Source organism: Cyprinus carpio, chromosome B17, assembly GCF_018340385.1.
Source record: "Cyprinus carpio isolate SPL01 chromosome B17, ASM1834038v1, whole genome shotgun sequence".
In the NCBI taxonomy this organism is placed as follows: domain Eukaryota; kingdom Metazoa; phylum Chordata; class Actinopteri; order Cypriniformes; family Cyprinidae; genus Cyprinus; species Cyprinus carpio.
Window position 1 is genome coordinate 19,738,807 of NC_056613.1, and position 15,923 is coordinate 19,754,729.

At 38.9% G+C, this 15,923-nt stretch overlaps 1 protein-coding gene across 2 annotated transcripts in view; it reads right to left on the reverse strand.

Annotated features, from left to right (window-relative positions):
• Positions 1-553: 553 nt before the first annotated feature.
• crim1 (cysteine rich transmembrane BMP regulator 1 (chordin-like)) overlaps positions 554-15,923 on the reverse strand; it is a 133,046-nt gene continuing 117,676 nt past the window's right edge. For both annotated transcript variants that reach the window (XM_042742700.1, XM_042742699.1), the window contains exons 10-17: positions 10,524-10,645; positions 7,994-8,206; positions 7,687-7,902; positions 5,682-5,903; positions 5,363-5,551; positions 3,945-4,061; positions 3,271-3,458; positions 554-2,475 (exon numbers count right to left, since the gene is read on the reverse strand). In XM_042742700.1, the coding sequence (XP_042598634.1) occupies positions 2,299-2,475; positions 3,271-3,458; positions 3,945-4,061; positions 5,363-5,551; positions 5,682-5,903; positions 7,687-7,902; positions 7,994-8,206; positions 10,524-10,645 (1,444 nt within the window). In that variant the 3' untranslated portion in view covers positions 554-2,298. The remainder of the gene's footprint in view (positions 2,476-3,270; positions 3,459-3,944; positions 4,062-5,362; positions 5,552-5,681; positions 5,904-7,686; positions 7,903-7,993; positions 8,207-10,523; positions 10,646-15,923) is intronic.

Genomic DNA, 15,923 nt, shown 5'->3' on the forward strand with positions numbered 1-15,923 from the left:
TCGTTCCAAACCTGTAAAAGCTTCGTTGGTCTTCGGAACACAATTTAAGATATTGGATGAAAACGGGGAGGCCATAGACCCATAGACTGCCAAGTAAATAACAGTGTCAAGGTCCATAAAAGTATGAAAGACATCATCAGGAAACTCCATCTGCCATCAAAAACGTAATACCGAAAAAATATACTTACAAAACAAACAAATCTAAATACACGTAGAAACAGCACATCCTTGTGGCGCGGCTGATACAGAAGCACATACGCAGCATACGGTGATATGGAGAGAAACAGAGAAGACTGTTGACAAAGGAATTGTTGAATAAAGTCTGGATAAAGTTATTTTTGTTTTCTCCGCTTACAAAAAGTATTATCGTCGCTTCATAATGTTACAGTTGAATCACTGATGGCAGATGGACTATTCTGACGATGTCTTTCATACTTTTCTGGACCTTGACAGTGTTACTTACTTGGCAGTCTATTGGACAGTCACAAGCCTCCCGGTTTTCATCCAAAATTTCTTAAATTGTGTTCCGAAGATGAATTAAGCTTTTACTGGTTTGGAACGACATGGGGGTAAGTGATTAATGATGAAATTTTCATTTTGGGGTGGAGTATCCCTTTAAGACCATTCATATGTAAACTGCCGACAATTCAGAATCTCGAGAGGTTACAACTTTTTTTGTATAAATTATTCACGGAACTAACAGTATTTAGAAATCATTTATAAGATTGATCTTAGGTAAAGATAAATCTTATAAAAATGTATAAATTTGAATCTTTAACATTTTTTTCAATTACATTTTAATTTTCAAATGCATTCGCAACATCAAAGTTTATCAATATAAATGGTATTGTCCTATATCTTTGAAAATATGTCGATATACCTTATAATTTCTAAATGTGCTCCACACACATGCAGTGATTAAATGTGCACGGTACCAAAAGACCCATATTGAAAATCTTCGTTGCAAATATGTATAACCTTACACACCCCTAGTTAGAAATTCACATAAACATTGCTACATTTTTGAAACGTAAATGTTTTTACAAGCGATTTACACAAAAACCCATTCTGCTTGAGGCCCTTTGATTCTGTTTACATGGTAAATGTTTCTTAAAGACGCAAACAATCCTCACTACTGGTTTTCATCCCTACAAAATGAGGTTTAAAGAATCAAAGCAAAAAAAAAGCAGCACTTGTAAAGCATAGCCTCAAATCCAAACCACTATCGCTATGTTCCTGCATCTCGCTTCACAATCCTCGGATTCGTTTCAGGAAAATATATATTTGCCATGAGTGTCAATCTGCCCTTAGTTGTGGGAGAAAGAGCAAAAGGTGTTTGTATGATTAAATGGGTAAACGCTCGTACATATAAGCAGAAATACAACATAGAGACCCCACACATCCATTAACAGGAAGAACTCATGTCCACAGAGCAGTTTACTCTGCTTTCCTCCTTTTGTCTTTAACAGAGAAAAAATGGCCAAACTCACCCACACCACTGGGGAAATCACAATCTTACAGTAGCATCTTCTACAAAAATGCATGTTGCAACAACAGATTTTCTTTTGTCTGATTTTCCCTCTTTTTTCCCTCTACTCATCTCTCTGCTGTGCTCCGTACACAGTCCAGCGCCTCCTCTGTCTCAGGGAAGTGAACGTCCCTCCTCGGCCTCTCGCCCGATCTGGGCATATCAGGTTTCATAGACAGAGAAGCTTTGGTTCAGCGTTAAGTGTTCACACAAGCACTTGTGTCAAAGTTATCACTCCTAAAATAATATCTCTTTTCCAACAGAAAAAGTTAGGAATGCAGGAAAAATATTGCTTAAAACAAACAAACAAACAAACAAAAAACACCCAGTTGTCCTAATCCCAAAAACGTTCATTTGACTTCACGACTACCTTCAACTTGTGCCTGAACATCCACAAAATCTCACACTTACTCACAAAAGATGCTCAACCTACCATACCTCTGATTCACAAAAATATTCTGGAAGAGTCCTCTCCAATTTAACAATCACACTCCGTAATGGTTCAGTTACATAGGTGCTGCTTCCATCTCCTGGCGAGACTTTCGGGTGTTGACGTGTGATATATGTTTTCGATTTGCTTGGAGTGACTTATGTGAATATTATAATTGTTATTCGGTATCAGGGTCTCTTCTCTGACCACTTGGTTTGGTGGTTTTGTCCGTCTCTACAGTTTTTTAGTAGGTGTCCATGTGCCGCAAAGGTTTGGCAGCTGAACACGGGCTCAGTCTCTCTCTTTCTCGTTCACTCACTCTCTCTCTCTCTCCTGTGTCTCACGCGGTCTGGTAGAAGTTGTCAGCTTGCAGGTTGTTGTGTTTCTGCATGCTGTAGTAACCGCTGTATCTTGAGTCAGGATCTGCAATGCGGAGCATGCGTTGGGAACTGTCCACCTGGACCTTTGTCCCCTTCTGGCAGTCCACATACACCAGCTGGTTATTGAGACACGTAGGCTACACAGGACAAAAAAGAAAGAAAAAAAAAATTCCAGTCATTCTTATGCAACTAAATGCTTGAAAACACTACACAACTTTTGCCTAGATTTTAAACAGTCAGCAATAAAATAAGAATAAGAAACTAATCAAAAGCAATAGGACAAAAACACTGTATAAAATGTATAAAACACTGTATGTATAAAAACACTGCATATTCTTCACTGTGTAAATTCAATATATATATCTTCTTATTAAAGTTACAAAAGTGAATTAGTCAAGAGCGGTGAGAGATTTTCTTTCTTTTGTTGTTTGATTAACATGAATGACAGACAGCAGGAATTTTAGACTGCTGTCACTTTAAGAGCTGCCGGAGCCAATATACTGTTACACATGTGTTTTTCTTTTCAGTTGCTTTCACTTGAGACCTAATTTACGAGGATACTTGCAAAGATGGGCATTTTGGCAAAATATCTCCATTCAATACTCCCAAGCTCTATGAGCATTGTCTTCACTTGTGTGCACCTCTCTGACAGAGCTCAGACACAGTCTCTCAGACAGTGCGTGCATATAGCAAAATTAGTTTTCTTTCGCTGATGATTGCGTTTCAAGGGCTTAAAACCACTTATCATTTGCAATGCTTAAAAATGCATGCAAAAGATAAGTTTTTGTGACCACGTAGCACAGCAACCTCACGTGAGTGTGTAACCTTGATAAGAGACGATTTTCTACCAGATTTCTACAGATTAATCATGTCTCCCAGTATATCGCCCACCTTAGTATCCATGTAGCAAACTGGGACATATAGGTAAGTACCTTATTGGGTGTTCGGTAGCAAGGCACAGGGATCCACTGCTTACGCTGGTTGACCAACAGCAGGGTGGCGATAGTGAGCATCATCATTAGGATGGGCAATGCCACCCAGGCCCAGTGCAGACCAGCATCCTCACTGGGCAAAGGTGTCTTGCCATCTAGGTAGGGCATCTGCAGACTTCCAAAGTCACCTGGAACAACCCACAACACACCTGTTGGCACATTTTGCACCTGATAGCCGTGACTCATTGAGCAGTGACTCACTGGGGCGGTGTAGAACAATTCAGAATTGAATCATGCCATATGAAATGCAAATTTGGCTTGATTGTAAAAGCAGGTACTGTCAGACATCCATGTCAGCAATTAAGACAAATGCCAGAGTCTTGACAGACAGACAACCCAATCACATCAGCCTTAACCAAAGCAACACATGGAAATTACAGATTGCTAATGGGGAAAATCAAAAGAAACAAACAGCCAGCTTTGTGAAAGTGAAGTTTGATTAAAATTACTTCAGAAGTTACAGAATTTTATCGCTAATTTTCTACCACAAGTATATGAAACTGCTCAACGGAATGAAATCAGGAGAAATCAACGTTAGCTATTAAACATGCTAACTGCTTAAGTTTGCAAGTATAATATATTGTCTATATATTGTCCCGTACTCTGGTACATACCTCTGAACTGTGGCATAATATCGTTTTCACTATGAGTCGGCCAGGCTGGTTGATGTCTCTGCTTGTCTCCTCGTTGGTCTGTCTTCTCGATGGGCACATTTGTGGGAGCATAACTCTCTGTAATTAAAATATCAGAGACACGGGGACACAAAGAAAGAAACAAACAGAGAAGAACAGCGTGTTACAGAAAAACACACACCAAAGCACATAATACAAATCATAACTACATTAAGAGGAGTTAAGAAGTGCCTACTCAGAACAAACAAGATTCGGGACAGCGTGAAATTGTGGGCCGCAGGCTAATTAAAAGCTCATCTTCAGAGCTGTGTCTTTGAGTGGGAAAGCACCAAAGGGTGAGTGATTACCCAGAGTGCATAAGACACCACTCTCAACCCCCCCACTGATCCAGAGCCAAGTGACACAGCAATAAAGAGGGCCGTGATCAATGACATTATCTCCCAAATGCAAAGAGAGCTAATTTAGCCTCTGTCCGGCTTCGACTTAATCAATCCTTTTAAATGATTCATCTCAACGAGTCCATATTTAGATGAAAGACCCATTCAATTAGAGAGAAGGTTCTAAGTAAACACTGCTTTATGAGAGCCAGACAGAGAGAGAGACAACGAGATAAAGAGAGAGCGTGAAAAAGAGAGAGAGACATGTGACAGAACTACAGAGAGCAAAACTGCAGGGTACTACAGGGGATCAGTGATGCTGCCATTTATTCTAGTCATTGTGAAGTAGTCTATAGCTACTTTTCCATCCACTTCAATTTATGCCGGGATAAATGCACTCAACTCCAGTAGTGGACTGAAATGGAATATTCTTTGGGAAACAGTAGGACACGGTTTGATTTTATCCATTAGGATTTAATTGGGGGGTGAAAAGGGCTCTTATTGGTTAAGCTTATTTCCCCCACCCCTGTGGCCTTGATTACATCAGCAGAAAAATAAAACTGTTTTAAAAGAAAACAATTATTTAAGATTTTCATCTAATATTTGTTTTTTTTATCATTCATATAATATTTTGTTTTTTAAGCTCATTTGGGCATTTGCTTAAAATAGCAGTCCAACATAAATAAAGATTCAAAAAGTATTTGGATTTAAATTAAAGAAAGACATCACAAACAATTTTCAAACTGCTAAATGTTTTACAAACAGCTAAATGTTTCACTAAAACACATTTGTTGGCTAAGAAAATTGACACAAGTTCTGATAAAGGTTGTACGTTATTTGTGATGCCACCTGGTTAAATATTTTAACCAAGCAAAGAAACTCAGACATTTAATGCTCTAAATGCTTTAGGGGGCTTTGTGTAGCATGTCTGTTTTGTATTTGCCATGCAGATTCACTGTCTCTCATTCTGTTCTACTCATCTGATCTAATCTCTATGTGAACACACAGCACATAAATCCTGACCTGGACACATGGGGCAGCAGCTGCCCTCCACAGTGACCGGCTGATGGCAGGGTAAGACAGGACAGCTGACAGTCGAGCAGAGGGTCTGGCCTTGCAGGCAGTAGCAGTGAGTGCAGCTGTCAATGTCCCATCGCTCCTCGTCCATGTACGTCTTCCCGTTGAAATGACACACGGCCCTCGGCGTGGCATCTGGTGAAGACGTGGGAGAGACGCTCGGTCATAGCCATGTCATTAACACCCACATATGATCAGAAGGCAACTAAACTTGGCTGTCTGATCCAGTGCAATACGATCTTCAACTGTGCTCAGATTTACATACCTAGACAGTATGGGCAACACTGGCCCTTCCTGAGCACGGGCCTGGCACAGTTGACTGGTGGGCAGGACTCAGAAAAGCAGCTGATAGCTCCGTCTAGACACACGCAGCTGGAGCAGACGTTGGGCTTCCAGGACTCAGCTGCCAAGAAGATATCACCATCCTCATTCCTGCAGTAGCTGGGCATGCTGTCGTTACTGGGTGTCTGAGGGGTGACTGGATCATCTGAAACAAGGGATATATATAAATGGATTTCTATCATGACAACTCTCTGAAGATTTTAGCATGGTAACGGATATGACAATGTTCATGTATTTGATCTTGGTGGAATAGATCTGCTACGCTGCTAAATTGCTGCTGTTGGTTATTGCTGTTGCTGTAGATTATTGCTGCTGCTGCAAAGCAAGTACAGGAACATGCTTCTGCCAATACATACTGTGATACAGTGCTCTGAGTATTTAAGACATACTGCTGCTGCACAAATAGCATATAAAATAACCCATAGCAGCAGGTGGAGCTAGGGAAGGTGTTGGGTTGCAGAGAAACTCTGAAGCGTGCTGTGAAATGCTCTAGTGAATGCTAACCAACCATTTAAATATAAAGCAACAAGCCCATTGGCTGCGTATGCAACGTGAACCAATCAGCTTGTGCCAAGTAGTTTAAAGCCTGGAATACACTACAAGATTTTTGCCCTGATTTTCATCCAATTTACAGTCTGGAGAAGTTGACGCTAGTTGCAGAATGTCAAAGCTAGTCTGCAGATCACACAGTGTAGGATGGTCACAGACAATTTTTTAGCTTCAGACTCTAAATCCACCAAGTCGGAGGATATCAAACATGTTTGATATTTTCAGCCAATTTTAGAACACATATTGTTTTTATATGTCAATCGTCTCCTAGAAACAAGGTGCATGTTTCTGCATGAGTTTGTTGTGATCGGAACGACTTCAAATTCTGCTAGTGTATCATCCTCAGTCGTGTAGTGTATGATGTCCAGTTTTTCTCTTTCACTGAAAAAGTTGGTAAGTGTATGATGCCTAGTGTTTTAAAAATCTGAACAGATTTTAAAAGTCATGTAGTGTATTCCAGCCTTAACGCTGTGAATATCATTAGTTAGCATTAACGATCCATCACCTTACACCTAGAGTTTAGTGACAGAACTACAAAGACTTTTTTTCTTTAAATTCTTAGATCCTTCACAATAAAACCAGAAAGTTATTAAGGAAGTAAACAGTTTTGACTTCAGTGATATCCAGTTTACAAGCTTAAATGAAACTGACAGTCAACAAATTTCTAATAGTCTCCAGTTAAGTATGTAACACCACGTCTTTGAATTCAAGCTTTGAAATTTGCTAATAACGTCACCATATTTCTCTGGGGCTGTATTTGCTCCATGTCATAGTGAGAGTGAAAAAGTTTGAGTAGTTTCTCTTGTAACTAAAGAATGGAATGTCAACACACTTTAACTAAAACACAAATGACTCAAAAACATAAATATTCATAGCCACTCAAACAATCCAATCTTGAAAAACAAATCTACATTTCTCTCTTTCATTTAGAAAGCCAAAAAATGATTTCAGCGGCACTGAGAACATTTTAAAGAGCAGAGTTATAGTTGAGTTGCTGAAACATTCTCTGAAATGTGCATCCATTCTATTCCTCTGTCATCCTTTCGGCTCAGACTGTTGATCATGTACTCCTGTGCCCATGCAGTATTCATCATTTCCACCAAACACATGCATTATGCATGTTCACATTTTGTTAACTTTTCTCCCATTGAAGGTGTTTCACGCCTCTATGCTCTAAAAGTCCTTACAATAATTAATCTTTTAAAAAATGATGTTTTTCTGCCTCCCTTGACTGTAGTCCTACAAGATCCAAATATCACAGCCACTTTGGCTTTTCCATGACATGCAAGTTGTCACAAAGTGCTTCTAAACCAAAGTTTTGGTAAGTTAGAGCAGACCTGTCAATACTTTTCAAACAAAGGCTTTCATAGACAGCGCACCTGGACAGTGAGGGCAGCAGGAATCCTGTGTTCTGATTGGACTGTGGCAGAGCAGAGGCGGGCACACCTCCGTCTCACAGAGCACACGGCCGCTGTGGCAGGTGCACTGAGTGCAGGAGTCAATGTTCCATGTCTCTCCCTCCACAAAGTACTCTCCACCTGGAGCCAAACACACAGACGCCTCACTCAGCTCCGGCTTATGGGAACTGGACTCTTCTGAAAGAGATAATAAATATTTTAACATGTAAAATCAATCCTGAAGTATCAATGGAGATCGTAATGTACGTATGTTGCAGTTTTGGCTTACCTGGACAGGTGGGGCAGCAGTGGCCAGGTCGGATGGTGGGGTTATCACAGGGGGGAACTGGGCAAGAAATAAGGGCACACATTTCTCTCCCAGCATGGCAGTAACAGTCCCTGCATCCGTCATGCCAGCTCTGCCCGTTCTCGTGCCTGCGGCCATCCATAGACAAGCAGGAGCCCAGTTTCACTGTTGGAGCCACAGACGACGAGCTCTGATCTGCACGGAGAAACCAATAAATGAACAATAAACACATCAACTGAAAACTGAGAGCTGAAAACATCAACTCTGAACAGCCTAAACCTCAGTAATTCGAATCCCACTTCCGTAACAGCTACACGTCATAGGGTAACATATTTGTATAACGCCTGCCTATGTTCTACGCAGCAACTTGAACTGCCCTCAAACACTGTAGCTTGTGACACTGTGTTCCATGTAAATTAATTTTGTTTTCAAAGAATCAGTTAATCTTCTGTAATCTCAAAAGTTCTTACTCTTACTACAATCCAATCCTTTGTTGTGTTCCCGTCATTTTACTGACGACTGCTTCTCTAATCTCGGTGAGTACAACGCGGGATTCACAAAACCCTCACTCTTGAAAGATGGCTTAGTACTCAGTTTATATGGACCAGCTGGCTCCACTGTAACACAACCTGTAAGTATGATACATAGTAGATGTTTGTATTTTCTATTGAGCACTTAAAACATGGAACTATGGCAATTTGCATATCATTTTCCGACACATGCTGAATGGGCAGAAACAATGAACAGAATGGGCCTTCTGACCAATCAGAGCAGAGTGGGTTCACGGAAAGGAGGGGTTTTGAGAGACCGAATCTTAAAACTGCTTCGAACAAATAGTTTGAGAATCGGTGGAAAACGAGGCGGAATTAAGTGCATATTTTAAAACTAAAGCATTTTTTGACTTTGCATGCATTTATACCTATACAAATACAAGTTCACTTGCAATGAGGATAAACATTATTTCAATACTAAGAACATAAAACCATAGAAATTTAGTTGACATTAGACCCAAATGCTGCAAACACTTAACTCAAACTCTCAAACAAAACAAGAGAATAACTGCAATCATTTTTACATTTATATTCCAGACATTTGACCTCTTCAGTGAAACATTTTCACCGGCTGCACCACAGACAGCGTGAAATGACAAAATATGCAAGTGATGTCTCGCACGCCCCAAACCCCAGAGCACAAAACATTCTCAAATCTCATTCTATCTGCCAAGAGCGTCACCTCTCACTGCCTCTCCATAACAGCGGCAGGGCTCCAGCCAGGCCCCAGTCAATATCACAGAACCATTTCACATTGATTAAAATCCTGTCTGGGTGATATGTGGAGGATGCACGCTTTCAAAAATTCAACGCGAGGGAGATTAAAATAGGGTCTTTTTCCTTGCTCTCTCGTCTCATTAAACGAACCGAGCTTGTGAATATTTCACATGCCAGCTTCATTATTGAAGATGAATCAAATGAGAACACAAGAGTCGTATAAATAATGGAGGGCTGTGAGTAACTGTGGGCCCGGCTTTTGTATATACAACAGGTGGTCCACAAAATAAATGGAAAATATGGGGGGGTGGGAGTGAGTCATGCTGGAGACCCTGGTCTCCTAAATTGGAGGCCCAGCAGTTCTCTTGGTGCACATGGCTCACACTTGGAAATTAAAGGAATTACACCTCAGAATATCGATTCAGCTGTATGGGGCCAATGTAGCACTAGATCACCTCTGGACATGAAAAAAGAGCTTTTGAGTTATATTACTTAGATTTTTAAATATAAATGACTTACAAAATTTGATTTCATTTTATATTTTTTAAATGGGGAAAAAAATCTTTGATCCATGTTAGCTGTCTACTTCAAGGGGATTTAAAAAGATTTCGCTTATGAATTAAAGCAATAAGCCATGAGCTGCAGTAATTTTACCTTGGGTAAGAGTTGTTCATGTTTCTAAAATAACCGCATGGCCTATAGTATCTTATTGTGTTTGTAAAATTGCCACAACAGTTATATGATAAAAGTCACCAATCTGTAATAAATGATTGTAATTCTTAATTTTATTAATCAGAATAAACTTATACAGTTCATTACAATGTTGTTGTAGTTAAAACTAGAAAAAAAATACCTTAAATATTTTTTTGTAAACTGAAATAAAGCTGAATTAAAAAAAGTGAAAAACTAAGAAACTCAAGTACTAAACTGACCAAAACTATAACTGAAATAAAAAGAAAATGATCTGAATAGCCAAAGTTAAATAGAAAAAAAAGACAAAAACAAAAGCACATCCCAAAATAAGTAAAATTTAAACTGACATAAATACTAAAATAAAAGCTAATTCAAAATATTTCTAAACTGGTGCTTAAACATAGAATTCAAAAGATGTGCATTTACTGGCGTACATTTTTTAAATTAGATTTCTAACTTGGAACTATCAATGAGAAATGTAACAGTCATGCTGTAGTTAAACTAGATAATACAAAATCACTTGGTCTGTAAAAGGCAAAACAGTGACTTACCTCTACACTGGCAAATCAGACAGCCCAACTCATCGTGCTGGAAGCCCATTGGACAGGACTTGTCACATGGCAGTTCAGGGCACTTCTTACAACGGCAGGTGTCACAGCCATGCTTGTTCTTACTGATGAAAAAAATAGGGAGAAAGAACAAGAAAGCTTAAAAAATCCATACGTACATACATAATGCAGTAAGTTTTCCCTTAATTAAAAAAGATATACAAAGTTTTGTCATGAAACTCTAGATAGCGCAGACTGATAGCTTCTAACTCAATTGGATGTAATTACATCATTATTCACACAGCCCAACTGGTTGGTTTCTTTTCACATCAGCAGCCAATGAGCTTGCTGCTCAACATTCAAATACTTGGCTAGTGTTTGCTGTAACAGTTTCAGAAACCCTCCACCTTCCCCAGCTCCACCTCTATAGATCCACTACGGGGTAATTTCTTGTATGTTATATATGGGGGATATGTTATATATATGTTATAAGTGCAGCAGCAGTATTTCTTACATGCTTACAACAGCATGTCTGTGGATGTATTGGTCGTAGCCGAAGCAGCAGATCTTTTCCACCAAGACCAAATACATTAACACTGTCATGTATATTACCATGCTAAACTCTCAGAAAGTTGTCATGACATCTCTTAGATAACAATAACATACTTCCAAATAATGTAGAAATTAAGACTCAAGACATATCAGTACTCTGAAGGGACCTTTCAGACAGAAAGTGTTTTTGCATTCCACTGCCATATTTTTCCATTTTTTTTTAAAAATGTAGCTAAACATGCGTTAGATGGATGTCTTTGACTGTTGTCAAATCAAAATATGTTAACTTTAAAAAAGGCGGCCGCACATTTTTGCCATTTCAGTGTTCACACCTCCCATTTTTCAACACAAAAACATGTTCTGTGTGAATGGCCCCTAATAAAAGCTGATTTATTTTAAATGGAGTTGGTTGCCTCCTGAAGGCAGCCATGTTGAGATCACGACTAGTCAAAAACTACTTTATCTGTGTACATTAATCAATGGCTGACTGTGATTACCACATTGCTGTTTGTGGATTTCTGGATCCATGCCACTAGGTGTCAGTATAAGTTGGACAGCACAACATATACAAAAAAAATTAATAAATAAAAAAAGACAGAGTGCACCTTTAAAATAACTCTTCAAGACATATGGCCTTCATAAAGAGTCAGTGCACACTCTCAGCACACTTTGTCATTGGCACATCAAAGCTTGGCATTATACACCAGGTGCCAAAGACACGGTCCAATGTCATCCGTTAACACCAGAACAGAGCGAGAAGGAGAGAGAGAGGAAAGAAAGAGAGAGTCTTTATTGACCTTACTTGGAGTCCTGTCAGCAGATGGCACATTAAAGACGACTTCCCAAAACGACCAATCAAAATGCTCCCTGATGTCCAAGGCACCTTCCTTGGAGAACAAACTCATCCAGGGCACAGTGGCCTGAACCCCAACTGCCCATCTCACACACACACACACACACACACACACACACACACACACACACACACACACACACACACACACACACACACACACACACACACACACACACACACACTTTCCCATCCTTCATCCCCCTACCCACTCTTATTGGATGAATAATAGTGCTGAGAAGCAGCCATGTGCAGTGTGTATTTGGTTTGGTGATAAGAAGCTATCAGGTATGATGTCAGCAGAGGGGGATATCAATATTCTTTGTGCAAGAGGAGGAAGTCTGCGCAAAACTGCATGCATTATTCAGGCCGCGAGCTTGATCCTCGGCCATAACTTTGAGGGGGCATAAATAGATATCTAAAATTAGAATCTGAGATGCAAGCATTTGCACTTGTGTGCTCATACATGACGGCAGAATTGAGGTGGGAAGAGACAACGACGGGCCAGGGGCAGAACTCGGATAAATAAAGACTCTTCTTTATTCAACCACACCTGAGGGAATGAGCCTCAGATAGGACACTATAGAGATAGCCTCATTCTCTGCACTTGTCATAATGGTCTTTATTATATTTTAAAGGAACAGTACACCAATTTTTTTTCCTTTTAACATTTTGGGGGTTATTCAATGAGACAGCAGAGAGAAGATAACCATGGGGCAGATGAAGTGGGGATGGGTTTGGGTTACAACACAGATCAAATTTGAACCAGCCTTTCCCATATGCACAGCACAGCGCATCATGTCTGGAACATTTGCACTAACCACTACATCACAACTCCAAAAAGGGCAATTCCCAATCAGTGGGCATTTATCAACCACTTTACCTGACTAGATAAAATCATGGTCCACTCATTACCCCACCCCAAAATCAAGGGCAAGGGAAGATGGTGTGGGTGTGGGGGGGGGGGGGGGGGGTAGCCATGGAATTTGTGTTTGCGCTTTGGAGAGCATCAAAACGTACTATTTACAATGTGTTTTTGCAATGTTGAGCAATGTAGCCAATCACAGACATATCTGTTGATTTCTTGAATGCAATAGCCAAACAGAAACGTGTGAGCTGGAGTTTTTATTCAGTGCAGTTCTGTGCACTCAATCATCTCATAACAAACAAAGTGCAGATGTGATGTTAATAAAAGATTCAGGTTACCCTTTATTTTAAGGTGTCCTTGTTACAGTGTAATTATATATTTAAGTACTGAGTACTATTACTTAACTACATGTAATTACTATATGGTTAGGGATAGGATTTGGCTTATGCATGTAATAATGCATAAATTATTGTTATTGTAATAGAAAGTACATCTAACGTGTAACAAGGACACTTTAAAATAAAGCGTTACCACGTTTCATTGTGCAGTGTAGAGAGATTCATTGATTATAACTGCTGTCAGTTTAACACGTTAACTTAATTAATTAGTTATGAAATATAATGCAATTAAAATATCTTAAAGCAGGTAACGCACTGGCCCCCGCCCCCAGACCTGTACATCATCTTATTTCATACAGTTGACTGATAGTTGTTTGCTCTGTTCAAAATTAGAATAAATTGAAAGTGATTAAGAAGATTAAGTGAGTGCGGATCCCTTACTAGAATATGATGTTGCTGATTGATCCATGCACACAAGACTAAAGTTGAGCGTAGTGAATTTGATTTTTTTTTCATACAGTTGACTGTTGACAAATATGATGCATGGCAACAACTCCATAAATGCAGTTATGCCCTATAATTCAAGTTATTGGGGCAAAAATGCTCCTGTATGAGAGTATTTTTGTCTCAGATTTATATCACATGATAAGCGATATCACGACCAGCGAGAGCAGACAAGTATTGTTTTTTCCTAAAAGTGATTTTACAAAACAGTTCAGTAAATAAGGAGTTGATATTGTGTTATATTTTAAAACACAATATTGTCTGTTTTTCCTCAGTTTTGCCAGCAAAGATATTACCTATAAAGCCACAGCAGAATTGTTGTGCATCTCTTAGCAACACAGAGGTGTTTAGTTTCTGAATGAATCCACGTTTTGAACGAATCATGTAAAAAAATGATTCAAAAGTCCATTCATAAAGAGAGCTGTTTACGGAATTCCTGAATGAATGTTTGAATGAATCGAATGACTTATAAAAATATTTACCGCCACCTTCTGGCAGATTTACTTTCTTATTTAGAGTATTATTTCATTTACAGAAAGGGAAAATCTCTTTTTAAGGGATAGTTCATCCAAAAAATTTAATTATTTAATCATTAAACCTGAATGACTTACTTTCTTTTGTGGAATATAAAAGAAGGTATTTTGAAGACTGTTGGTGACAAAGCTATTTTGGTTACCAATGACTTCCATTTTATGAATGAAAAAAAAACAAAAAAAAAACAAATGTTCCCTAGTTTCTGTTAGGCCATTCTAGCCTAACCATGTAATACATTTTATGTTGAATCAAATAAAATATTTCTTTCTTTAGCTATTATTTGTAATGTCTACTTAATACTTTCTCATTTAACACAAAATAGCTTTAAATATTTTTTGGGGGGGTATTTTCACAGCCAAATATATTTTGCAATTAATTAGATTACTTAATCGGCACATCATGTAATAAATTAGATCAAAAATATAAATTAACTGACAGTCGTACTAATAACAGAACTTTGCGAGATTGCAGGGCGCGCCCTAAAGGGAGCCCTCCTTAACCGCTTTCTAGGCTATAAAACATTAAGAATTTAAATGAAGTCTTTGTTTTTCAGAGATAGACACTCGGCAAAGTTTCGGGAATGACACACATTTTTATGCTAGATTCACTCTCGAAATGAAAACAGTTAACATTCGCCCTTGTGTTAGACCTATTTAAAAAAAAAAAAAGTAAGTCGATTTTTTTTCACAAATCTATTGGGTGAGCTGTATTTCTGAACACAACTTTGCAATGCTGTTTGTAAATGTTTGTTGGAACTGTGATTTGGGAAAATCAAATTGTTAAACTATGTTGCTAATATGGGTTTTTTAAGTTTGAATCTGGCTTGCAACAGATTCAAGTTCCCAATTCTGTTCCTCCTGTTCGTGTGCTCTCATCACTGCTACATGAATAGAAAGTGGAAAAAAACAATCAGGTGGGATTGATGCCTGACAATAAGGCATCAGTCACTGAAAGTAGTTGGGTGTACTTTCTTGCACTTGTCTTGTCTTTCTCATCTCCTTTCATCACAAGATGTCTCTTTAACCTGCCGACTGCACAGCTCCACGAATGTTTGTACAAATTGGCTCAGCGATCTGCCTGTGTAATTGGAGCAGGTTTTTTTTTTTTGCAGATGTGGAGCAGCTGTGTTTATTCGTCATTGCGTCGAGACATGGTGTTGTGTAGATTAGGTGTTCAGCTTCGCTATCGCAGCTCATCCTTTACGCGGCGCAATCAGAAGCGCTGATCTGAGCCGGCCCTAATTAGCTGTCAGCTCTAAACTTGCAGTCGGGCACAAACAAGCAAAGCAGAGTGCAGGGGATCATTTTGTCATTCACAGTTTCTCCAGACTGTGCTAGGAACAGTGTGGGATTCGCTTTAGTTTGTGACAACTAATGACTGCTGCTTTTCCTGATAGTTTAGAAAAATCATTGGGGTGACTATGACATAAAATAAAGGATAAAAATGGTTTGGAACCATATTATTACTTAAGTCAGAGGAGACTTAGGAAGAAGTAAGACATTCTTATACTAATCCTTAAATCTATAAAACTAACACGTAGTTGAACTTCTATTCAAATTGCCTTGAAGTGAAACTAGTGTGAATGTCCATCAAGACCAGACCGGCTCAAGGAAACAATGTCAGGAAGAGCTTTATGGTTTTTCCTAAAGTCATCAGAGATTGAATCAGATACAGTTCCACTAACAATGAAAGTTTATTAGGAACTGCACTTCTTGTATTGTTACTTCTATGAATCAGATAATTGTTTTAATTGT